We start from the raw sequence: 24,707 nt of genomic DNA on the forward strand, positions 1-24,707 counted from the left end.
AAAACATCTGACACTTCAACATCGAAGCTTGTCAGATGTTTTCAGGTCTCAAAGTGGTATAACACAGGAATAAATAAGTAGACACAATGAGGGGAATATAAGATGGTGTTAAGAATGTATGCACCAATTTGTAAGTCGCTCTGGATAAGAGCGTCTGCTAAATGACTTAAATGTAAATGTAAGAATGTGATAATCATAATGTCAAGAGGAGTTCATATCGACTGTTGTATGCCTTCAACCCAAATGAATGGAAACAAGGCACCGAAAAAAAAGTACATCCCTATACTGCTCCCATTCATTTGGGATTCAGGTATACTGTATTATTGGATCTACACAGCAGATGGCTTAGGACGTGCACTAATCAGGACTCACCTTTTGGGGTCAGACAACTTCGGACAAACTTTCATTTGTGGGTGAACTATTCCATTAAAATGACCAGTAAATAAAGTACAATCATTTCCTGCTGTAACAATTATAAATCACAACATTTTACAGTGTTAAATGGTTATGGCATTTGGCAGCAAAACGTGTTCAAACGTAACATTTTTGGTTGACCACTCTAGTACAGTATTTTGGAGGATTGTTGATTTACAAATGCCACCATGTGGACAATTTGAATACTTCACGCACAGAGCACTCTGGCTATAGCGCATTAAGTCTACCCAACAGTACGGGACAAGGCTACACTACTTTTTTTGAAAGCAATGTAGGCTAGTATACCTTTAAATATGTTGGAATACAATTAACATAACTCATTTAAAGTTAATTCTAACAAGTGGCAAAGTAGTAGTTCCCTGAGTAAAAATAAATAACACATCTGTTCAAATTTTTCTAATAAATATTTGATACTATATATGCCTAATATGTGCTGTAATATTTTACTTGATATTACAGCACATATTTCTATACCAGAATTGTATTCAGGGTATTTATTGAAAACACAAAAGTAAACATTACATTTGAACAGAAAACATATAAAGTCACAAAGGCACACATATTTATTCTCCTTTATCACAGACACAGGGGTAGTGAATGTTGACATACAGTATGTGGAATGGTATCTAACTATTTTAGACACCATATTTAAATATTTCATATAAAAGTAGTGAATTTCAAATATGAATGCATACAATAGTGGGAAATGTGACCTGGCATCATACTGGAACATTTTAAGCAATACAGTGCACAAACATTTAGCACAAATTATTGTTTACCCATTGGTATTTTTTAACTAAGACACAGGGGTGGTGAATGTTGACAAACAATTCCACATTGTCTAACTATTGAGGCACCAGATTGAAATATTTCATCGAAAAGTAGTGAATTTCAAATATGAATGCATACAATATTGGGAAATGTGACTTAGCATCATACTGGAACATTTTAAGCAATACCATGCACACAACAATTGTTATTTTAAACTAATATACACCCAATCAAGCAATGGAATGCCACAAAAACATACTATTACAGTATGTTACACAATTACTTTGTTCCATGTGTTACGGATTTGTTGCGGTTCGCTTTAATGAAAAACCCATATTGTAGCTAAATGGAAAGACAGTTATCACAAGAAACATGTAGCTTTTTACTGAGTTGTATGTTATATATAAAAGCCAGTGTCATGTAACACTGCAATCTCAGCGAGTGTTAATAAACCTCTTCCTAAAAACCAAATGGAATGTTTTTAAATGGCTTATAAATTGTACTACAATTCAAATGAGACAAAGACTCAAATTAGAAAGAAACAGTTTCGGTTCAATTTCACTGCCTCGAAAAAGTGTTGCCGAACCTATGAGGATTAGGGAATGTTATGTGCCTATTTCCCAATAGTCAACTTATTGCTGGATACAAGGTTAGAAGAACATACTATTAGGTTACATTTAATTGTAAATAGGTTGAGAAATACATCTGTTCATCATATTGGCACTAGGTCTTTTGGTTTCAAAAGATAAAACAATTGAGATATAGTTTTTCTACAGTTGTACATTTTTTAAGATGCTCTTGCATCATTCTCTTGCACTTGTTAACATTGTGTTAGCTAAATACCAACATATTCCCATATAACCATATAGGCCTAAAGAATGGGTTGACTTTAACCCCATGCTTACACAACCATTACATGTATTAAGGTTGTCTATTAGTATAAACATTGGATGTTTTCATTAATCTTCTAATGATCAGGAAGTCTTTCAGTCGGTCTTTCCGACATGTCCGTTAACTGCTGCCAATTTGTGTTGGTCTCTCCAGCGTCTGTATTTGGATTGACTCTTGCGGTAGGCGAAACGACCAATGTCCACCATGAACACCCAGGACAGCACATACATGGCAACTCCCCCACACTTTATAATTAACCTGGGCCGTGGGGAGATGAGCTCGCAGTACAACATCCTCCCGCCAACCACTATGCGCATGAACACAAATAGCACCACAAACAGAATATCCACCACCTCCCCTGTCAGGCTCTCATAGCGACCCAACTGTCTCAGGAACCAGCGAGTTTGCAGCAGGGGGTTGGTGATCTCGCTAGCAAAGATTACGGCGCAGGACTCGATGCCCGATTCCCCCAAGCTCAGGGTCAACAAGATACCCAGGATGCTCATCGTGTGGTGGACCAGCATCACCGGGCCCTCTGTGCGGAAGTACACACACCAGCCCATATCGAAGATGAAGTAGCCCAGGCTAATGACCATAGCACTGATCTGAAGGGGGGTGTTCTTTGTGCCTGGAATCAAGATCACAACGTTATTGTAAACAGTCTTCATGGTTAGTAACATTGTCATACACACATCAAATTACTGTATACTTGGCAAGAAACTCTTCATAAAGAACCTTGAGTTTTGGATGTAAACTTAGTTCTCGGAGTAGATTAACAGGTCGAGAAATGACCTATGGGGACTCCTTCCCCTTCACGCGATGAGATGCTTAATATAAAAGATATTTACAGTCACGCCATTCCATTACTGTATCCACGTGACTTGTCACTATAAAAGGCGGTGTGACGTGACACACTGTCAATTACTTGACTTGAATTCCACAGAGGTGGAGGAACGACATGAAAGCTTGGCGATCCGTTACTCTACTCAGAGAACCAGGGCTAAATCCGTAACGTTCTCTCTTTTTTTGTAAAGGGGTTGCTGTACCAAACAGGTGGTTCAGCAACAGAGTGGGATACCTCACCATTAAGCCTTAGTCCAGATGAGCCCCTAGGAAGTCAAGTAGAACTGACTTGTTCTCAAGAATGAGCTTCCTCAAGACCTGAGGGAGCGAGGGAATTGGTGGAAAGGCATAGGGCAGCCCCCTCAGCCGTCTGTGTTATAGGGCGTTGACCCCGAGTGGGCCTGCTGGACCCTTCGTGGAGAACCACATCGGACAATGTTTGAGTCTCGCAAGGTTAACAGATTGGCCCCGGCAGGTGTATTGCTTTGAGGGATGTAAGTAGTGTGTTTGCCCAAAGCGGTAGCTCCCTTGCTACCTGGTGTAGTGTCATTGACCTCAGTCCGCCAAGGCAGTTGATGTATGCAACCACTGTCATGTCGTCTATCCGTTATCAGTACATGTTGGGAGGAAGTGCTGGAGTGCAAGGTGAACCGCCTTGAGCTCCAGAACATTGATGTGTTGTTTATGGTGCGGACTATACACCACAAACTGGTTCAAGACTGCTCCCCATCCCTGTCAGATTATGTCTGTAATCAAAGTCACCTGGGTGTGAACTGCGCTTAGGAGAACTCCACCGGGAGTTTGAAGTGCTACGCACCACCATTGTGAAACTCTTCAGTAGGACTGAGAACGTATGTTCCTCCACCAACGAGCAGGTGCAGCCTGTCTGAGCCTGTTTTTTTGGGGGGGGGGGGCGTCCCAGTTGGGGGGCCTGGGACAGGAGAAATTGTTTGCTGGCTGACACATTTATATGTGCTTCTCTGTCCTCCTTTAGACACTTAGGCCGCTCCTGGCTAGGTGATATGGGTATACCTAAGAGTGGAACTTTCTCTTTGTCAGGGAGCTTGGGCTTCGCTAACCATAGGTGGTGCTGTGCAACACACATGCAGCCAAAGTCTTTCCAACCATATGAGCATTGCTCTGAAGGCACTGGATGAGCAGATCAGTCACTGTAGACAGTTCTTTCATGGTCCTAATATTATAGTCTGCAGCTACTTCTGACTGAAGGCCAGTATTGCTGCTAAATTGCCAAGCCTAGCAGCTGAAGCGGTGCTGTCATGTGTCCTGCGTAGGAAGCGATCAAATGCCTTGCATCGTTTGTTAGGCAGCTCTTGGTCTGAACTGTGACAGAGAGAAGCAGGCAGAACAAGTCAAGCAAATGATTTGTCCATACGGGGGAAATGGCCAAAAACCATTCTCGCCTGTACCATGAAGTGTAGCTAAGTGATTTGCTTCACATGGAAAGCTTTTTTTGACTTGGCGTGTTCCATGTGCATTGGAGCTCGCACACAAAGTCTTTGAACAGGAGGCATGTCTCAGTCTTTGAATAACTGAATTCATCAAACTTGAATGTGGACACCATGGCAGAAAGGGGCATGCTCCATGTTGAGGTTCCCACTTGCCTTCTCAAAGATTTCAAAGGATTATTTTTTGGTCAAGTGTCACTGCCAGTAGCAACGGTCATCAAAAATTGTTAAAAGGTTTTAAAAACAATTCTAATAATTGCAACAGTTGGACAATGGATGAAGATACTCCAAATTGTTAGAATCCATCAGGTATTGAGTGAATTATAGCACATAACATTTCACTTTTATGGACAAATAATGAATGGAGTTCAGGGATTTGTAGGAATTCAGGTATTCAATTGGTCAAATTTCAAATGTTTTTCTTAGAATGCAGTCATACATTTTGTAATGGTATCAGGTATTTCTTTGATATTTTATGTTCAAATGAAGAAAACGAGATGTGCCTCATTTGCATAAATACACTGGGTGTATTTGCATATATGAATACATTAAGATAAAGGGGTGGAACAGGGCTGCAACCATGACAATGTGAAATGCTTACTTACAAGCCCTTAAACAACAATGCGGTTTTAAGAAAAATAAGTGTTAAGTAAAAAATAGTCTGGGTAGCCATTTGATTAGCTGTTCAGGAGTCTTATGGCTTGGGGGTAGAAGCTGTTAAAGCCTTTTGGACTGCTTGCCATGTGGTAGCAGAGAGCACAGTCTATGACTAGGGTGGCTGGAGTCTGACCATTTTTAGGGCCTTCCTCTGACACCGCCTGGTATAGAGGTCTTGGATGGCAGGAAGCTTGGCCCAAGTGATGTACTGGGCCGTACGCACTACCCTCTGTAGTGCCTTGCAGTCAGAGGCCGAGCAGTTGCCATACCAGGCAGTGATGCTCCCGATGGTGCAGCTGTTTAACTTGAGGATCTGAGAACCCATGCCAAATCCTTTCAGTCTCCTGGGAGGGAATAGGCTTTGTTGTGCTCTCTTCACGAATGTCTTGGTGTGTTTGGACCATGATAGTTTGTTGGTGATGTGGTCACGTTCTGTTGCATAATTCAACAAGTGTGCCAATAGCAGGATACACTCGGATTAAAAAATCAACACGCTTGGATCTAGAATACATCTATCTATACATACTTTACATCGTTTGCGAGATCAGACATAATATCACTTACTATAAAGTGTTAATTTTTGAAATTTGCTTTAATTTGTAGCAAATTAGATTTTTTTCAATTACACAAAAAAATACCCATCAAAATAAAGTTCTTTCTTCTATTTCTTAGCATTCTTATAGATGCAACGGAAAGACAATGCATTTCATTGAGCCCATTTCAGCCATCACTGGGGTGTGTTTGACAGGTCATTACAAACATTTCCATGGTCGTAAAGTTAACAGGAAAAAACAACAGGCAGAAGCAAGAGTATGAAAGAGTCGCAGGAGTAAAATGAAAGAAATCAATCCAGCGAGATTTAAGTGACAAGGGGATTTTTCACCCTTCAAACACAGGAAATAGATGGCTGAAAAAGACAGATCCTCAGGTGGGCGGGACTTAAGCGTTGCTATATATTTCCACGACCGTGGAAATGTTTGTAATGACCTGTCAAACACACTCTGGTAATGACTGAAATGGGCTCAATAGAATACATTGTCTTTTTGTTGCATCTATAAGAATGCGAAAGCTTTGTCTGGGATTTAACATTCCGTTAACACGTTGATGGGTGTTCATTTTTTTGTGTAATTGAAAGTTAATTTGCTACAAATTAGATGCACCGAAATGTAAGCAAAAAGAGTATGAAAGAGTAAAATGAAAGCAATCAATACAGCGAGATTTAAGTGACAAGGGGATTTTTCACCCTTCAAACACAGGAAATAGATGGCAGAAAAAGAGTGTTGCTACTGCCAGGCCAACAGGCTGGGGACTGGATGATGCTAGAGCCACGGAGCATACCATCATCAGAGTGATCATTGTCTGTGGCACAAGAGTGAGAAGCTCTTGTGGACAGTACATCAGTGTCATCATATTCAACAACCACACTCTTTTCAGAGGTAGGGGTTGAGTTTGGTACCGGCAGTGGAAGTCTGGCCATGATGTGCTCGAGGGTGGACTCCGTGTTTGCCATGCAACTGCCCAGTGACATAATCTCATTGCGCAGCTCAGTGCAGTGAGATTTGTGCCCAGGCGAGGATGAGCGACGGCGTTGATTGGGCAGTGGATCACGAGGGGAGTGAGACCTGTCATTTGACCTGGAGCATTTGGAATGATTTGCAGAGGAAGGTCTACGATCAATGATCTTTGTGACAGATTCACCTGATGACAGTCCGGAGGTTCCGTCCACAAAGCTCTCGGTGTGAATTTCTGCTACTCTGTGCAGCAGCTTGAGCATGTTCAGCTCCCAAGCAAAGAGTGTGCTCATCCGAGGCTAGGAGATGTTTTTCATACTGTTGACACGGGTGGAATGACATCCTGAATACAGCACTGAATCTGTGTGCAAGGAACGGATTTTCACACAATTGTATACAAGAGAAGTGTGTTCCAAGAAAAAGTATCGGTGTGCCTCAAATTCTACTTCGATGCATCAAGCTGGTGCCTCGGTGTGGGTGATCTCGCTCTCCTAGGCCTACGTGGATACGTTTTTAACCTGGTCAACATTCGCAAGGCCGTTCTCAGAGCATGTGCAGACCAGTTGCAGGCATCTTCACGGTCATTTTCAACCTCTCCTTGTCCTAGTCTGTAATCCCCACGTCTCAAGCTGACCACCATCATTCTTGTCCCCAAGAACTCTAAAGCTACCTGCCACAATGACTACTGCCATGTGCATATAGCACTAAGATCTGTAATCATGAAGTGCTTTGAAAGGCTGGTCATGGCAAATATTAACTCCATCATCCCAGACACCTGAGACCACTCCAATTTGCACAACGCCCCAACAGATCTACAGACAATGGAATCTCAATTGCATTCCACACTGCCCTCTCCTACCTGGAAAAGATGCATACCTATCTGAGAATGTTGTTCATCGACTACAGCTCAGTAGTCAACACCATAATGCCCTCCAAGCTCGTCACCAAGCTCGGGACCCTGGGACTGAACACCTCCCTATGCAACTGGATCTTGGACCTCCGGACGGGCCGACCCCAGGTGGTTAGAGTAGGCAACAACACCTCCGCCACGCTGACTCTGAACACTAGGGCCCCCTAAGTGTGTGTGCTTAGTCTTGAATAAACAGAGTACAGGAGGGGGCTATGTGGCCACGCATATCTTCAACTCTTATCATAAAGTTTGCTGACGACACGACGGTTGTAGGCCTGATCACCAACGGAGATGAGAAAGCATACAGGAAGGAGGTCAGAGAACTGCCAGTGTGTTGCCAGGACAACAAACCTCTCCCTCAATGTCAGCAGCGTAGCCTAGTGGTTAGAGCGTTGGACTAGTAACTGGAAGGTTGCGAGTTCAAACCCCCGAGCTGACAAGGTACAAATCTGTCGTCCTGCCCCTGAACAGGCAGTTAACCCACTGTTCCCAGGCAGTCATTGAAAATAAGAATGTGTTCTTAACTGACTTGCCTGGTTAAATAAAGGTAAAATAAAAAAATAAAATAAAAAGACCAAGGAGCTGATCATGGATTACAGGAAACAGGCGAGAGGTCAAGAGCTTCAAGTTCCTCTGTGTCCACATCACTGAAGACTTAATTAACATGGTCTTCTCACACCAGAACGTTGTGAAGAAGGCACGGCAACACCTCTTATCCCTTTGGAGGCTGAAACGATTTGGCATACCTATCAGTTTCTCCGAAATGTTTACATCTCCGCCATTGAGGGCCTCCTGACTGGTTGTATTACTCTCTGGTATTGCAACTGCCCTGCTTGCGACCGTAAAGCCATGCAGAGGCAGTTATGGATGGTCCAGCCGGTTTCTGAGAAAGAAAAAAAACTGCCAAAGACTTTAACCATCCGAGACATGGACTGTTCTCCATGTTCCCGTCCAGCAGGCTGTACCGGTGCGTCAAGGCTCAGACCAACAGACTCCTAAACAGCTTCTATCCCCCTACTGCTCTCCCTCAGACTATCCACACTGACTATCTATGCCCATCCACAGGTCTAACAGACACAACCTATGGTCCTGCTAAAATTATTATTGATTTAATATATTACTCCATTACGCTGCTGTCCATTGATTATTGATTGCCATTACTATTAGTATTTGTCCTGTTACTGGTCACTATTACCCGTTTACATGTATACACTGTGTTCCATGACATAGACTGAACAGGTGAATCCATTTGAAAAATATAATCCCTTATTGATGTTGCCTGTTAAATCTACTTCAATCAGTGTAAATAAAGGGGAGGAGACAGGTTAAAGAAGGATTTTTAAGTCTTGAAACAGTTGAGACATGGATTGTGTATGTGTGCCATTCAGAGGGTGGATGGGAAAGACAAATTATTTAAGTGCCTTTGAATGGGGTATGGTAGTAGATGCCTGGCAGTTTGAGTCTGTCAAGAACTGCAACGCTTCCGGGTTTTCACACGGAACAGTTTCCCGTGTGCATCCAGAATGGTCCACCACCCAACTTGACACAACTGTGGGAAGCATTGGAGTCAACGTGGGCCAGCGTTCCTGTGGAATGCTTTTGACACCTTGTAGAGTCCATGCACCGACGAATTGAGGCTGTTCTGAGGGCAAAAGGAGGTGCAACTCAATATTAGGAAGGTGTTCCTAATGTTTTGTACACTCAGTGTATATCGTAATTAGTGTATTAGTGTAACTATTTATATAATCCTGGAACAGTACCATCTAGTGGTCAGAACCTGGTATCAGGACGTAGGATGGGACATAGACCAAACAACTTTGATGACTAATTTCGCCGAACAGAAAAAAAAGCACCAAATTCACTGAGAATTCATTACATAAGATGAAGAAACAATACTCTGAGCCGCAGATCCATACTACATGTCAGAAATAGAGAACTGATTCTGTATACTTGTTGGGTTGGGATTGGAGGTCAGTGGTGTGGCTTTTAACAATTTCTTTGGATTCCTTATCTTACGCATTGTTAGAAAACGTTGGTGTAATTCAGATGCAAGATACTACATTTATTGAATATTATATGAAGCCAATTTGGGTGCAATCAATTAGAATTTGATCTAAACAAACATGTTTTTACAAAAATACTAATCTTACCCGTGTCCAACTACAGAAATGATTTCAGAACAATAGGAGATGGTGGTGTCATGGCTTGCTAAATGACATGGAACGACCCCTATATACCAACTTAACCATGTTTAGAGAATGGTTGTATGGAAGCAGCACTCTACATGGAAACGATTACACTGTTTCAGTGCAATTAGATAGTGAGCATCTTACCTGGATGTGTGAAGGGCCAAGGTCCTTCCACATAGCCTATGTATGCCGTTATGCAGACCGCCAGGATGCCATGGAGCAGTGTGACCAGCCTACAGTTCCACTCAAAGCCACGGCTTTCATTGTTATTACACAGTAGTTTGTAGAGAGTGATCCAGCCTGTTAGGCAGAGAACCACGCCAATAGGCAGCGATGTCATCCCTCAGCTAAATACACAAAAACAAAACAAAAACCACTTAAATGACCAACACACACACACAAATACACTGTAGAAGTTTCATAAGATTACATGACCCCTTCATTTTCTATCATCACCAACAATATCAGCTATGCTCAAGATTTGTGCAAGTAAGTCCGATTAGCCTACATTTTGTGTTAGTAAATGTTCTGTAAAATGCAGCATAATTGCAATATAGAAATACAGTGCCTTCAAAACACACCCCTTGCCTTTTTCCACATTTTGTAGTGTTGAAACGTGGGATTAAAATTGATTTAAATTTTATTGTTTTTTCCCCCAAATATTTACAGAAAATACTCTAATGCCAAAGTGGAAGACAAATTCGAACATTTGTAAAACATTTATGAAAAACAAAACAAATGTATCTTGATTAGATAAGTATTCAATTCATGTTAGAATCACCTTTGGCAGCGATTACAGTCAGTCTTTCTAGGTAAGTCTCTAAGAGCTTTCCACACCTGGATTGTGCAACACTTGCCCATTATTCTTTTTAGGTCTTACCATAGATTTTCAAGCAGATTTGAGTCAAAACTGTAACTCAGCCACTCAGGAACATTCACTGTCTTCTTAGTGAACAGCTTCAGTGTAGATTTAGCCAAGGATTTTGCCTGTGCTTAGCTCCATTTAGTTTATTTTTTTTATACTGAAAAACTCCCCAGCCCTTAGCGGTTACAAGCATACCAATAACATGATGCAGCCACCACCATGCTTTAAAATATGAAGAGTGGTACTCAGTAAAGTGTTGTATTTGCCCCAAACATAATTGCTTTGCCACATTTTTTGCAGTATTACTTTAGTGCCTTGTTGCAAACAGGATGCATGTTTTAAATTCTGTACAGGCTTCCTTCTTTTCACTCTGTCAATTAATTAGTATTGTGGCGTAACTACAATGTAGTATCATAGCCATTCAACTCTGTTTTAAAGTCATTATTGATCTCATGGTGAAATCCCTGAGCGGATTCCTTCCTCATTGGCAACTGAGTTAGGAAGGGACGCCTGTATCTTTTTAGTGATTGGGTGTATTGATCCAACATCCAAAGTGTATTGAATAACTTCACCATGCTCAATCAGTGCCATTTTTTGCAAGGCATTGGAAAACCTCCCTGGTCTTTGTGCTTGAATCTGTGTTTGAAATTCACTGCTCAACTGTCGAACCTTACAAAATATTTTTACGTGTGGGTTACAGAGATGAGGAAGTCCTAAAAAAAATTGTTAACTATTATTGCACACAGAGTGAGTCCATGCAACTTATGTGACTTGTTAAGCACAATTCTACTCTTGAACTTATTCAGGCTTGCTATAACAAAATGATTGAATACTTATTGAATCATTACCAGTGGTGTAAAGTACTTAAGTAAAAATACTTTAAAGTACTACTTAAGTAGTTTTTGGGGGTATCTGTACTTTACAATTTATATTTCTCGCAAATTTTACTTCACTACATTCCTAAAGGCAATAATGTACTTTTTACTCCATGCATTTTCCTTGACACCCAAAATTACACATTACATTTTGAATGCTTTGCAGAACAGGAAATTTGTCAAATTCACACACTTGTCAACATAACATCCCTGGTCATCCCTACTGCCTCTCATCTGGTGGACACACTAAACACAAATGCTTGGTTTGTAAATGATGTCTGAGTGTTGGGAGTGTGCCCCTGGCTATCCATAAATACATTTTAAAAAACAAGAAAATTGTGCAGTCTGGCTTGCTTAATATAAGCTATTTGAAATGATTTATACTTTCTTTTGATTCGTAAGTATATGTTTTCCAATTACATTTACTTTTGATACTTAACTATATTTAAAACCAAATGCTTTTAGACTTTTACCGAAGTAGTATTTTAAATGGGTGACGTTCATTTCTACTTGAGTCATTTTCTATTGAGGTATCTTTACTTTTACTCAAGTATGACAATTGGGTACTTTTTCCACCACTGCTCAAGACGTTTCAGCTTTTCATTTATAATTAATTTGTAAAACTTTCTAACAATTCCACTTTGACATTATGGGTTATTGTGTGTAGGCCAGTGACCAAAAATCTCAATTGAATCCAATTTTAAAATTCAGGCTGTAAGACAACACACACGCTGCTGCTACTGTCTATCCATCCCGTTGCCTAGTCACTTTACCCCTACCTATATGTACAGTACATAGCCACCTCAATTACCTCGTATCCCTGCACATCGACTCGGTATTGGTACTCCCTTTATAAAAGTTGTGTTATTTTCTACTTGCTAATATATCCATGTTATTTTTACTCCTTATTCAATGTGTATTTATTTCTTATGTTAATATTTCATTTTTTTATTACATTTTCTATCTTATCTTTAACTCTGCATTGTTGGAAATGGATCCGTAAGTAAGCATTTCACTGTTAGTCTACACCCGTTGTCTTCAAAGCATGTGAGAAATAGAATTTTACTTGAACAAAATTAGGGGAAAGGTTGTGAATACTTTCTGAAGGCACTGTAAATTACCTTCCAATGAACCTGTGTTATAATTAAGCCATAAGGCCCGAGGAGGTGTGGTATATGGCATATATACCACGGCTACGACGCAACACGGAATGCCTGGAAACAGCACTGAGCAGTGGTATATTGGCCATATATCACAAACCCCCAACGTGCCTTATTGCTATTATAAACTGGTTACCAACGTAATTAGTGCAGTAAAAAAAAAAAATGTTTTGTCATACCCGTGGCATACGGTCTGATATACCACGGCTGTCAGCCAATCAGCATTCAGGGCTCGAACCACCCAGTTTATTAACCCAAAGTGAGTGATGAACAGTGTATGTCGAAACTGAGCATCTTGGTTTTCCTGAACTGAGCACAATAATGTACAAGTGTAAGCTGAATACCAAAGACTACTCCCCAATAATCATACACAATCATTGGTAGTTAATCATTTGTTAAAGAAGTTCTATTAGTATAAACATTAGATGTTTTTATTCATCTTCTCATGATAAGGAAGTCTTTCAGTCGGCCTTTCCGTTAACTGCTGCCAATTTGTGTTGGTCTCTCCAGCGTCTGTATTTGGATTGACTCTTGCGGTAGGCGAAACGACCAATGTCCACCATGAACACCCAGGACAGCACATACATGGCAACTCCCCCACACTTTATAATTAACCTGGGCCGTGGGGAGATGAGCTCGCAGTACAACATCCTCCCGCCAACCACTATGCGCATGAACACAAATAGCACCACAAACAGAATATCCACCACCTCCCCTGTCAGGCTCTCATAGCGACCCAACTGTCTCAGGAACCAGCGAGTTTGCAGCAGGGGGTTGGTGATCTCACTGCCAAAGAGCACGGCGCAGGACTCGATGCCTGATTCTCCCAAGCTCAGGGTCAACAAAATACCCAGGATGCTCATGGTGTGGTGAGCCAGCATCACCGGGCCTTCGGTGCGGAAGTAAATACACCAGCCCATATCGAAGAAGAAGTAGCCCAGGCTAATGACCATAGCACTGATCTGAAGGGGAGTGTTCTTTGTGCCTGGAATCAAGATCACAACGTTATTGTAAACACTATTTATGCTTAGCAACATACACAAATATATCAAAGTATACTGATCCCCCCCAAAAAAAAAAGCTCCTATACTAACTTTACCACCTTTTACAGAGAGGCGGTACAGGAGCAGCACTACGTGGGATTAGATAGTGAGCATCTTACCTGGATGTGTGAAGGGCCAAGGTCCATCCACATAGCCTATGTATGCTGTTATACAGACGGCCAGGATTCCATGGAGCAGTGTGACCAGCCTACAATTCCACTCAAAACCGTGGCTGCCATTGGTGTTACACAGTAGTGTGTAGAGAGTGATCCAGCCTGTTAGACAAAGGACCACGCCGACAGCCAGCGATGTCATCCCTCAGCTAAATACAAAAAAACACAAGTCCAATACAGAAATGCATTACCTTTCAATGAACCCTTGTTAAAATTCAAAGCGACTGATAAACAATGTTTATCTGAACTGAGCAGCTGTAGTGTTCTGGCCAGTCTGAGTATTGAGGATTTGGTGAGGTCTCATGTGTTTTTATTGGGAAATGAGACCATGATACACCTTCGTTAGTAAGGAGAAATTTCATGCTAGCACACTTTAGGGGAGTTTCAAAACAAGTCCAAAAGTAATTGTGTCTGGGGCAGTGGGGCTGCACATCCTGGTCTCATAGACAAGACGTAACATAGTAAATAAAAGTCTGGGACACTCAAATATGCAATAACAGCCTCCACTCTTCTGGGAAGGCTTTCCAGTAGATGGCGGAATATTGCTGCAGGGACTTGCTTTCAAAACAGCCACAAGAGCATTACTGAGGTCGGGCACTGATGTTGGCCGATTAGGCCTGGTTCGATGTAGTGTTCAATTTCATCCCACCAAAGGTGTTCGATTGGGTTGAGGTCCGGGCTCTGTGTAGGCCAGTCAAGTTCTTCCACACCGATCTCAACAAACCATTTCTGTATAGACCCCGCTATGTATACAGGGGTATTGTCATGCTGAAAAAGTAAAAGGGCCTTCCCCAAACTTTTGCCACAAAGTTGGAAGCACTGAATCGTCTAGGATGTCATGGTATGCTGTCGCGTTAAGATTTCCCTTCACTGGAACTATAAGGCGTATAGTCCGAACCATGAAAAACAACACCAGACCATTATTCCTCCTCCACCAAACTTTACAGATGGCATTATGCATTTGGGCAGGTAGCGTCCTCCTGGCATTTGCCAAACCCAGATTAGTCTGTCGGACTGCCAGATGGTGAAGTGTGACACATCACTCCAGAGAATGGGTTTCCACTGCTCCTGAGTCCAATGGCATTGTGCATGGTGATCCTAGGCTTTTGTGCGGCTGCTCGGCCATGGAAAACCATTTCATAAAGTTCCCAACGAACTGTTAATGTGCTGACGTTGCTTCCAGAGGCAGTTTGGAACTCTGCAGTGAGTGTTGCAAATGAGGACAGACCATTTCTCAGCACTCAGATGTCCCATTCTGTGAGCTAGTGTGGCCTACCACTTCGCGGCTGAGCCGTTGTTGCTCCTAGACATTTCCACTTCACAATAACAGCACCTACAGTTGACCGGGACAGCTCTAGCAGGGCAGAAATTTGACGAACTGACTTATTAGAAAAGGTGGCATGCTATGACGGTGCTACATTAAAAAAGTCAATGAGCTCTTCAGTAAGGCCATTCTAATGTCAATGTTTGTCTAAGGAGATTGCATGGCTGTGTGTTCGATTTTATACACCTGTCATCAACAGGTGTGGCTGAAATAGCGGAATCAACAAATGTGAAGAGGTGTCCATACACTTATATATATATATATACACTGTATGTTATGTTTGGTATGGTTACACAAGACAGGTTATTTAAGGTAAAAACAATAGGAGGGTGGTCGGTCGGGATGGATAAGATACCAAAACTATGAAAATAGCACACATGGAATCATGTAGTAACCAAAAAAGTGTTAAACAAATCAAATACATTTCATATTTGAGATTCTTCAAATAGCCACCCTTTGCCTTGATGACAACTTTACACACACTTGGCACTCTCAACCAGCTTCATGAGGTAGTTGCCTGGACTGCATCTCAATTAACAGATGTGCCTTCTTAAAAGTTAATTTGTGGAATTTCTTTCCTTCTTAATGCATTTCAGCCAATCAGGGTATACAGAAGATGGTCTTTTACCAAATAGGACTAAGTCCATATTATGGCAAGAACAGCTCACATAAGCAAAGAGAAATGACAGTCCATCATTACTTTAAGACATGAAGGTCAGTCAATACAGAACATTTCAAGAAATTTGAATGTTTCTTCAAGTACCGTCGCAAAAAAAATTAAGCGCTATGATGAAACTGACTCTCATGAGGACCGCACAGGAACGGAAGACCCAGAGTTACCTCTGCTGCAGAGGATGAGTTGATTGGAGTTACCAGCCTCAGAAATTGCCACCTGAATAAATGCTTCACAGAGTTCAAGTAACATACACATCTCAACATCAACTGTTCAGAGGAGACTGCGTGAAATCAGGCCTTCGTGGTCAAATTGCTGCAAAGAAACCACTACTAAAGAACACCATAAGAAGAAGAGACTTGAAACACGAGCAAGACATTAGACCGGTGGTCATTTGTCCTTTGGTCTCGAGTCCAAATTGGGTTCCAACCGCTGTGTCTTTCTGAGAAGTTGTGTGGGTGAACGGATCTCCCAAAGCATGGGGGAGGTGGTGTGATGGATCTTTGCTGGTGACACTGTCTGCGATTGATTTAGAATTCAAGGCACACTTAACCAGCATGGCACAGCATTCTGCAGCGATACGCCACATCCCATCTGGTTTGGGCTTAGTGGGACTATCATTTGTTTTTCAACAGGTTAATGACCAAAACACACCTCCAGGCTTTGTTAGGGCTATTTTACCAAGGAGCATGATAGAGTGCTGCATCAGATGACCTGGCCTATTTTGAATATTCTCAAATATAAAATATATTTTGATTTGTTTAACACTTTTTTGGTTACTTCATGATTCCATGTGTGTTATTTCATAGTTTTGATGTCTTCACTATTACTCAACAATGTAGAAAATAGTAAAAATAAAGAAAAACCCTTGAAATGAGTGGGTGTTCTAAAACCTGACCGGTAGTGTATGTTTAGCAAATTCGTAACATATTATGGATGATCGACATTCACAAATTAATACATACCATACGAAACATATCATGGGTGGTTCGCGCATATCAGCGCGAACAACTGCTTTTAATCAGGGCAAGGTGTCTGGTAACATGTCCGAATATAAACAATGCAGCTATTCCCTCCGCAAAGCTATTAAACAAGCTAAGCGTCAGTACAGAGACAAAGTGGAATCTCAATTCAATGGCTCAGACACAAGAGGCATGTGGCAGGGTCTACAGTCAATCACGGACTACAAGAAGAAACCCAGCCCAGTCACGGACCAGGATGTCTTGCTCCCAGGCAGACTAAATAACTTTTTTGCCCGCTTTGAGGACAATACAGTGCCACTGACACGGCCTGCAACGAAAACATGCGGTCTCTCCTTCACTGCAGCCGAGGTAAGACGTTTAAACGTGTTAACCCTCGCAAGGCTGCAGGCCCAGACGGCATCCCCAGCCGCGCCCTCAGAGCATGCGCAGACCAGCTGGCCGGTGTGTTTACGGACATATTCAATCAATCCCTATACCAGTCTGCTGTTCCCACATGCTTCAAGAGGGCCACCATTGTTCCTGTTCCCAAGAAAGCTAAGGTAACTGAGCTAAACGACTACCGCCCCGTAGCACTCACTTCCGTCATCATGAAGTGCTTTGAGAGACTAGTCAAGGACCATATCACCTCCACCCTACCTGACACCCTAGACCCACTCCAATTTGCTTACCGCCCAAATAGGTCCACAGACGATGCAATCTCAACCACACTGCCCTAACCCACCTGGACAAGAGGAATACCTATGTGAGAATGCTGTTCATCGACTACAGCTCGGCATTCAACACCATAGTACCCTCTAAGCTCGTCATCAAGCTCGAGACCCTGGGTCTCGACCCCGCCCTGTGCAACTGGGTACTGGACTTCCTGACGGGCCGCCCCCAGGTGGTGAGGGTAGGCAACAACATCTCCTCCCCGCTGATCCTCAACACGGGGGCCCCACAAGGGTGCGTTCTGAGCCCTCTCCTGTACTCCCTGTTCACCCACGACTGCGTGGCCACGCACGCCTCCAACTCATTCATCAAGTTTGCGGACGACACAACAGTGGTAGGCTTGATTACCAACAACGACGAGACGGCCTACAGGGAGGAGGTGAGGGCCCTCGGAGTGTGGTGTCAGGAAAATAACCTCACACTCAACGTCAACAAAACTAAGGAGATGATTGTGGACTTCAGGAAACAGCAGAGGGAACACCCCCCTATCCACATCGATGGAACAGTAGTGGAGAGGGTAGCAAGTTTTAAGTTCCTCGGCATACACATCACAGACAAACTGAATTGGTCCACTCACACTGACAGCGTCGTGAAGAAGGCGCAGCAGCGCCTCTTCAACCTCAGGAGGCTGAAGAAATTCGGCTTGTCACCAAAAGCACTCAAACTTCTACAGATGCACAATCGAGAGCATCCTGGCGGGCTGTATCACCGCCTGGTACGGCAACTGCTCCGCCCTCAACCGTAAGGCTCTCCAGAGGGTAGTGAGGTCTGCACAACGCATCACCGGGGGCAAACTACCTGCCCTCCAGGACACCTACACCACCCGATGTTACAGGAAGGCCATAAAGATCATCAACCACCCGAACCACTGCCTGTTCACCCCGCTATCATCCAGAAGGCGAGGTCAGTACAGGTGCATCAAAGCTGGGACCGAGAGACTGAAAAACAGCTTCTATCTCAAGGCCATCAGACTGTTAATCAGCCATCACTAACATTGAGTGGCTGCTGCCAACACACTGTCATTGACACTGACCCAACTCCAGCCACTTTAATAATGGGAATTGATGGGAAATGTAAATATATCACTAGCCACTTTAAACAATGCTACCTTATATAATGTTACTTACCCTACATTATTCATCTCATATGCATACGTATATACTGTACTCTACATCATCGACTGCATCCTTATGTAATACATGTATCACTAGCCACTTTAACTATGCCACTTTGTTTACTTTGTCTACATACTCATATGTATATACTGTACTCGATACCATCTACTGTATGCTGCTCTGTACCATCACTCATTCATAAATCCTTATGTATATATTCCTTATCCCCTTACACTGTGTATAAGACAGTAGTTTTGGAATTGTTAGTAGATGATGGTGATGTGGAGGTAAACCCAGGCCCTGCATGTCCCCAGGTACCCTCATTTGTTGACTTCTGTGATCGAAAAAGTCTTGGTTTTATGCATGTCAACATCAGAAGCCTCCTCCCTAAGTTTGTTTTACTCACTGCTTTAGCACACTCTGCTAACCCTGATGTCCTTGCCGTGTCTGAATCCTGGCTCAGGAAGGCCACCAAAAATTCAGAGATTTCCATACCCAACTATAACATCTTCCGTCAAGATAGAACTGCCAAAGGGGGCGGAGTCGCAGTCTACTGCAGAGATAGCCTGCAAAGTAATGTCATACTTTCCAGGTCCATACCCAAACAGTTTGAACTACTAATTTTGAAAATTACTCTCTCCAGAAACAAGTCTCTCACTGTTGCCGCCTGCTACCGACCCCCGTCAGCTCCCAGCTGTGCCCTGGACACCATTTGTGAATTGATCGCCCCCATCTAGCTTCAGAGTTTGTTCTGTTAGGTGACCTAAACTGGGATATGCTTAACACCCCGGCAGTCCTACAATCTAAGCTAGATGCCCTCAATCTCACTCAAATCATCAAGGAACCCACCAGGTACAACCCTAACTCTGTAAACAAGGGCACCCTCATAGACGTCATCCTGACCAACTGGCCCTCCAAATATACCTCCGCTGTCTTCAACCAGGATCTCAGCGATCACTGCCTCATCGCCTGTATCCGCCACGGAGCCGCAGTCAAACGACCACCCCTCATCACTGTCAAACGCTCCCTAAAACACTTCTGTGAGCAGGCCTTTCTAATCGACCTGGCCCGTGTATCCTGGAAGGACATTGACCTCATCCCGTCAGTTGAGGATGCCTGGTCATTCTTTAAAAGTAACTTCCTCACCATTTTAGATAAGCATGCTCCGTTCAAAAAATGCAGAACCAAGAACAGATACAGCCCTTGGTTCACTCCAGACCTGACTGCCCTCGACCAGCACAAAAACATCCTGTGGCGGACTGCAATAGCATCGAATAGCCCCGTGATATGCAACTGTTCAGGGAAGTCAGGAACCAATACACGCAGTCAGTCAGGAAAGCTAAGGCCAGCTTCTTCAGGCAGAAGTTTGCATCCTGTAGCTCCAACTCCAAAAAGTTCTGGGACACTGTGAAGTCCATAGAGAACAAGAGCACCTCCTCCCAGCTGCCCACTGCACTGAGGCTAGGAAACACGGTCTCCACCGATAAATCCATGATTATCGAAAACTTCAATAAGCACTTCTCAACGGCTGGCCATGCCTTCCGCCTGGCTACTCCAACCTCGGCCAACAGCTCCGCCCCCCATAGTTCCTCACCCAAGCCTCTCCAGGTTCTCCTTTACCCAAATCCAGATAGCAGATGTTCTGAAAGAGCTGCAAAACCTGGACCCGTACAAATCAGCTGGGCTTGACAATCTGGACCCGCTATTTCTGAAACTATCTGCCGCCACTGTCGCAACCCCTATTACCAGCCTGTTCAACCTCTCTTTCATATCGTCTGAGTTCCCCAAGGATTGGAAAGCTGCCGCAGTCATCCCCCTCTTCAAAGGGGGAGACACCCTGGACCCAAACTGCTATAGACCTATATCCATCCTGCCCTGCCTATCTAAGGTCTTCGAAAGCCAAGTCAACAAACAGGTCACTGACCATCTCGAATCCCACTGTACCTTCTCCGCTGTGCAATCTGGTTTCCGAGCCGGTCACGGGTGCACCTCAGCCACACTCAAGGTACTAAATGATATCATAACCGCCATCGATAAAAGACAATACTGTGCAGCCGTCGTCATCGACCTCGCCAAGGCTTTCGACTCTGTCAACCACCAAATTCTTATCGGCAGACTCAACAGCCTCGGTTTTCGGATGACTGCCTTGCCTGGTTCACCAATTACTTTGCAGACAGAGTTCAGTGTGTCAAATCAGAGGGCATGCTGTCCGGTCCTCTGGCAGTCTCTATGGGGGTGCCACAGGGTTCAATTCTCGGGCCGACTCTTTTCTCTGTATATATCAATGATGTTGCTCTTGCTGCGGGCGATTCCCTGATCCACCTCTACGCAGACGACACCATTCTATATACTTTCGGCCCGTCATTGGACACTGTGCTATCAAACCTCCAAACGAGCTTCAATGCCATACAGCACTCCTTCCGTGGCCTCCAACTGCTCTTAAACGCAAGTAAAACCAAATGCATGCTTTTCAACCGATCGCTGCCTGCACCCGCATGCCCGACTAGCATCACCACCCTGGATGGTTCCAACCTTGAATATGTGGACATCTATAAGTACCTAGGTGTCTGGCTAGACTAAAAACTCTCCTTCCAGACTCACATCAAACATCTCCAATCAAAAATCAAATCCAGAGTCGGCTTTCTATTCCGCAACAAAGCCTCCTTCACTCACGCTGCCAAGCTTACCCTAGTAAAACTGACTATCCTACCGATCCTCGACTTCGGCAATGTCATCTACAAAATGGCTTCCAACACTCTACTCAGCAAACTGGATGCAGTCTATCACAGTGCCATCCGTTTTGTCACTAAAGCACCTTATACCACCCACCACTGCGACTTGTATGCTCTAGTCGGCTGGCCCTCACTACATATTCGTCGCCAGACCCACTGGCTCAGGTCATTTACAAGTCCATGCTAGGTAAAGCTCCGCCTTATCTCAGTTCACTGGTCACGATGGCAACACCCATCCGTAGCACGCGCTCCAGCAGGTGTATCTCACTGATCATCCCTAAAGCCAACACCTCATTTGGCCGCCTTTCGTTCCAGTACTCTGCTGCCTGTGACTGGAACGAATTGCAAAAATCTTTGAAGTTGGAGACTTTTATCTCCCTCACCAACTTCAAACATCAGCTATCCGAGCAGCTAACCGATCGCTGCAGTTGTACATAGTCTATAGGTAAATAGCTCACCCTTTTTCACCTACCTCATTCCCATACTGTTTTTATACTGTTTTTATTTATTTACTTTTCTGCTCTTTTGCACACCAATATCTCTACCTGTACATGCCCATCTGATCATTTATCACTCCAGTGTTAATCTGCAAAATTGTATTATTCGCCTACCTCCTCATGCCTTTTGCACACATTGTATATAGACTGCCCATTTTTTTTCTACTGTGTTATTGACTTGCTAATTGTTTACTCCATGTGTAACTCTGTGTTGTCTGTTCACACTGCTATGCTTTATCTTGGCCAGGTCGCAGTTGCAAATGAGAACTTGTTCTCAACTAGCCTACCTGGTTAAATAAAGGTGAAATAAAATAAATTAAAAAAAGATTACTTGTTGGTTATCACTGCATTGTCGGAACTAGAAGCACAAGCATTTCGCTACACTCGCATTAACATCTGCTAACCATGTGTATGTGACAAATGAAATTTGATTTGATTTGCTTTGTTCCCAAGTGGCGCAACAAAATATATAATAAGAAATGCAGGGGCTAAGATTTTTGTACAAAATAATATGAAATGCTCTGAGATCAGGTTGCACTGCAGACAGTCTCCATTTCTGCCACTAAACTGTCAAAGCAAGCTAGTGTATCTATTTATTATTTTTTCATACACCTTTACATACATTTGGATATTATTTTATTACATAATGTAAACGTTTATTATTAATATCATGAATTTGGCATACTATTTATAGAGCTAGCTATAATATTTTCCCCTGTTCAGCTGTTTTGACATCAGTGCAGAAGGGGAGAGAGCAGCTGGCTTGCTAGTATAGGGTACCACAGTATGAGTCATAATACCCATAAAACCTAGCTGTCAAACAGGGAAATGGTTCCAATCGTTTTTCTACCACAAATTTTTCCCATAGGGGATTTTAGAAACACTTACAATAACGGCTGTATTTCATGTAGGCTTACGTGACGTTTTGATAACCATGCAAATCTCTTTAGGACAAGCTGACTTATCAATATATTCACCTGTATTTATCCCCCCAAAATGAAATGCTAATTATCTGCTAATGTGGCTATCATAAAGAACTACAAATGCCATGATGATCTGGATAAGACAGCCAAATCGAGGCAAAGGAAAGTTATTCCAGAGATTCTATCTAATGTTAGTGAAATGTAGTAATCAATAAATTGGCCACAATTCTTTAAAAATGAACAATTCTGTGAAAGTCTTAAATGGACACAATACAAGTTCGCAAAGGTGTCAGCTAGGGATGACATGCAGGTTTACGAGTTCACGTTAGACAATCGTGCATCGCCTTGGTCCGTACAATTGCCCTTATTTTAGCGCCCCAAAAACATAATACTTCCAGATCAACTGTAATGTTAATACCATTGTAAAGAACAATTTCTCCCATTTCCAACAGAATCAATTAGATGACCTAAACCCTGCCCGTTTCTGCATAATTAAAGCAGGCAATGAGCCCCGTCGTGTCTTTTTAAAAATGGCGGGTGGGGAAGCGAAACTCATGCGTGGTAGTGAGGAGAGGAGTGGTGTGGGGAAATTGCTTTTTTTTCACTCGATCTGTCCAACTTAAAGCATCTAAAATGTAAATAAAACTCTATAAATAGTTTATATAATGTCATTACAAACCTATTTGAAGGTCTGTCGAATCGGGTTTTTGGGGCGGTGCTAAAAGTGATCGTAGAAGTAAACAGCGGCTTTGAGAATGATGCAATGAAAAAAACGACTAGGTATCCCCCTTGTTTCTAAAGGATGATAGAAGTGCTAAACCTGGTGGAGAGAGATTGTAAGACAGAAAAAGTTGCTTTATGTGTGCTGTACGTTACGACATGACACGTCAAGATGTAACGGAGGGGCAGTTTAAAACTTTTCTCCAATACTATAGGTCTCTATTCAAGCGTTGATCGACATGGTAATCGACGGTAATGGTACCATGTCGATCAACGCTTGAATAGAAACCTAGTTCACACCCCCGATTTTGACGCGACAGTTCCGTTAGTTTTCTTTGTAGCCTCGTTTGAATGTTGCGGTTAGCATTTTTTTTTTATCAGAGCAAATAGAGCCGAATATTGATAAGTTAACGTATCCGAGAGAGCTTTCAATGCGTCACGCCGGGGTAAATCCACACAAAACACTGCCCTTAAGTTATTCTAAAATCCCCTACGGAAAAATGGTGGAAAGACGATTGGATCCATTTCCCTGTTTGACCGTTAGGCTTTATGGGTACTATGACACCTCCACGCTGGGGCTCTATAGCAAATAGAAAAAAAAGAACACTGGCTAGATGGCTTGAAACCGAGCCATTAATAAAGATGAGAATATTTAAGCTAAAAACACATTAAAGTGAATACATTTGAGTCCTGATGAGCCGTCTAGACCATACAAGGTCAGTTCGATAAAGGCAGGCTTTGGATAGCGAGCCTCCTCAAGCTATCAAATATTGGCAAACATAACAATGCGAAATACCTACTTTGTAACATCACCTTATGTCTGCGCCGCTTGCACGTTCATGTCGGTGACATCTAATCTTCTGTCTCTTTGTGGCCAGCATGCTCCTTCGGGTGAGTCACTTCATCTTTTGTTCTTTGTGTCCATGTTGCTCGGCTCATCAACAACGACAAAAATGTCTCTCGAGCATCTAATCTCAATAGCCTACTCCCCCACCTTGCAGTGTCAGCAACTGGTGCTGCACAACCCAAAACGAAATTAGTGAGTTAGTTTCCAACACTCAGTAAGTAAAGAAATATATAATTACTGCTAGCCTGGTTCCGAATGTAGCAGCAGCTTTATCGTCGACGGGTGGTGTCTAGTTGTCAACTTGTCATCTAGAATGGGGTTGTGGCGCCATCTGCTGGTATATTTACTGTACTTGGAGCCTGATAAGAGGCGGAAAATTCACCGATACCTTTCTGA

The 24,707-nt window shown here is 42.9% G+C and overlaps 2 protein-coding genes across 7 annotated transcripts; both read right to left on the reverse strand.

Annotated features, from left to right (window-relative positions):
• Positions 1–975: 975 nt before the first annotated feature.
• On the reverse strand, positions 976–24,635 carry LOC118386382 (TLC domain-containing protein 5-like). Of its 4 annotated transcripts, none has more exons than XM_035774123.2 (3): positions 24,550–24,635; positions 9,818–10,020; positions 976–2,725 (listed from the first exon to the last, which is right to left on the reverse strand). In XM_035774123.2, exons 2-3 carry the CDS (start codon positions 10,011–10,013, stop codon positions 2,193–2,195), a joined length of 729 nt encoding a protein of 242 aa, XP_035630016.1. In that variant the 5' UTR covers positions 10,014–10,020; positions 24,550–24,635; the 3' UTR covers positions 976–2,192. The 4 variants fall into 4 exon arrangements, with proteins under 4 accessions (XP_035630016.1, XP_052382014.1, XP_035630008.1 ...); XM_052526054.1 differs by lacking the exon at positions 24,550–24,635 and adding an exon at positions 24,265–24,408; XM_035774115.2 differs by lacking the exon at positions 24,550–24,635 and adding an exon at positions 12,753–12,898.
• LOC118386398 (TLC domain-containing protein 5-like) lies at positions 12,795–24,424 on the reverse strand. 3 transcript variants are annotated; one of them, XM_035774140.2, is made up of 3 exons: positions 24,278–24,424; positions 13,736–13,938; positions 12,795–13,558 (listed from the first exon to the last, which is right to left on the reverse strand). In XM_035774140.2, the coding sequence occupies exons 2-3, from the start codon at positions 13,929–13,931 to the stop codon at positions 13,035–13,037; spliced, it is 720 nt and encodes a 239-aa protein (XP_035630033.1). In that variant the 5' UTR covers positions 13,932–13,938; positions 24,278–24,424; the 3' UTR covers positions 12,795–13,034. The 3 variants fall into 3 exon arrangements, with proteins under 3 accessions (XP_035630033.1, XP_035630026.1, XP_035630041.1); XM_035774133.2 differs by having other exon boundaries at positions 24,265–24,410; XM_035774148.1 differs by lacking the exon at positions 24,278–24,424 and adding an exon at positions 23,424–23,442.
• Positions 24,636–24,707: the final 72 nt, after the last annotated feature.

The sequence above is a fragment of the Oncorhynchus keta genome, chromosome 1, assembly GCF_023373465.1.
Source record: "Oncorhynchus keta strain PuntledgeMale-10-30-2019 chromosome 1, Oket_V2, whole genome shotgun sequence".
Classification (NCBI taxonomy): Eukaryota; Metazoa; Chordata; class Actinopteri; order Salmoniformes; family Salmonidae; genus Oncorhynchus; species Oncorhynchus keta.

Excerpts from the sequence above, each read along its gene's own strand:
- LOC118386382 (XM_035774123.2), bottom strand. The coding sequence starts at position 10,013 with ATGACATCGCTGCCTATTGGCGTGGTTCTCTGCCTAACAGGCTGGATC. Across the intron at positions 2,726-9,817 it reads TTGGCCCTTCACACATCCAG|GCACAAAGAACACCCCCCTT; the intron begins GTAAGATGCTCA and ends TCTTGATTCCAG.
- LOC118386398 (XM_035774140.2), bottom strand. The coding sequence starts at position 13,931 with ATGACATCGCTGGCTGTCGGCGTGGTCCTTTGTCTAACAGGCTGGATC. Across the intron at positions 13,559-13,735 it reads TTGGCCCTTCACACATCCAG|GCACAAAGAACACTCCCCTT; the intron begins GTAAGATGCTCA and ends TCTTGATTCCAG.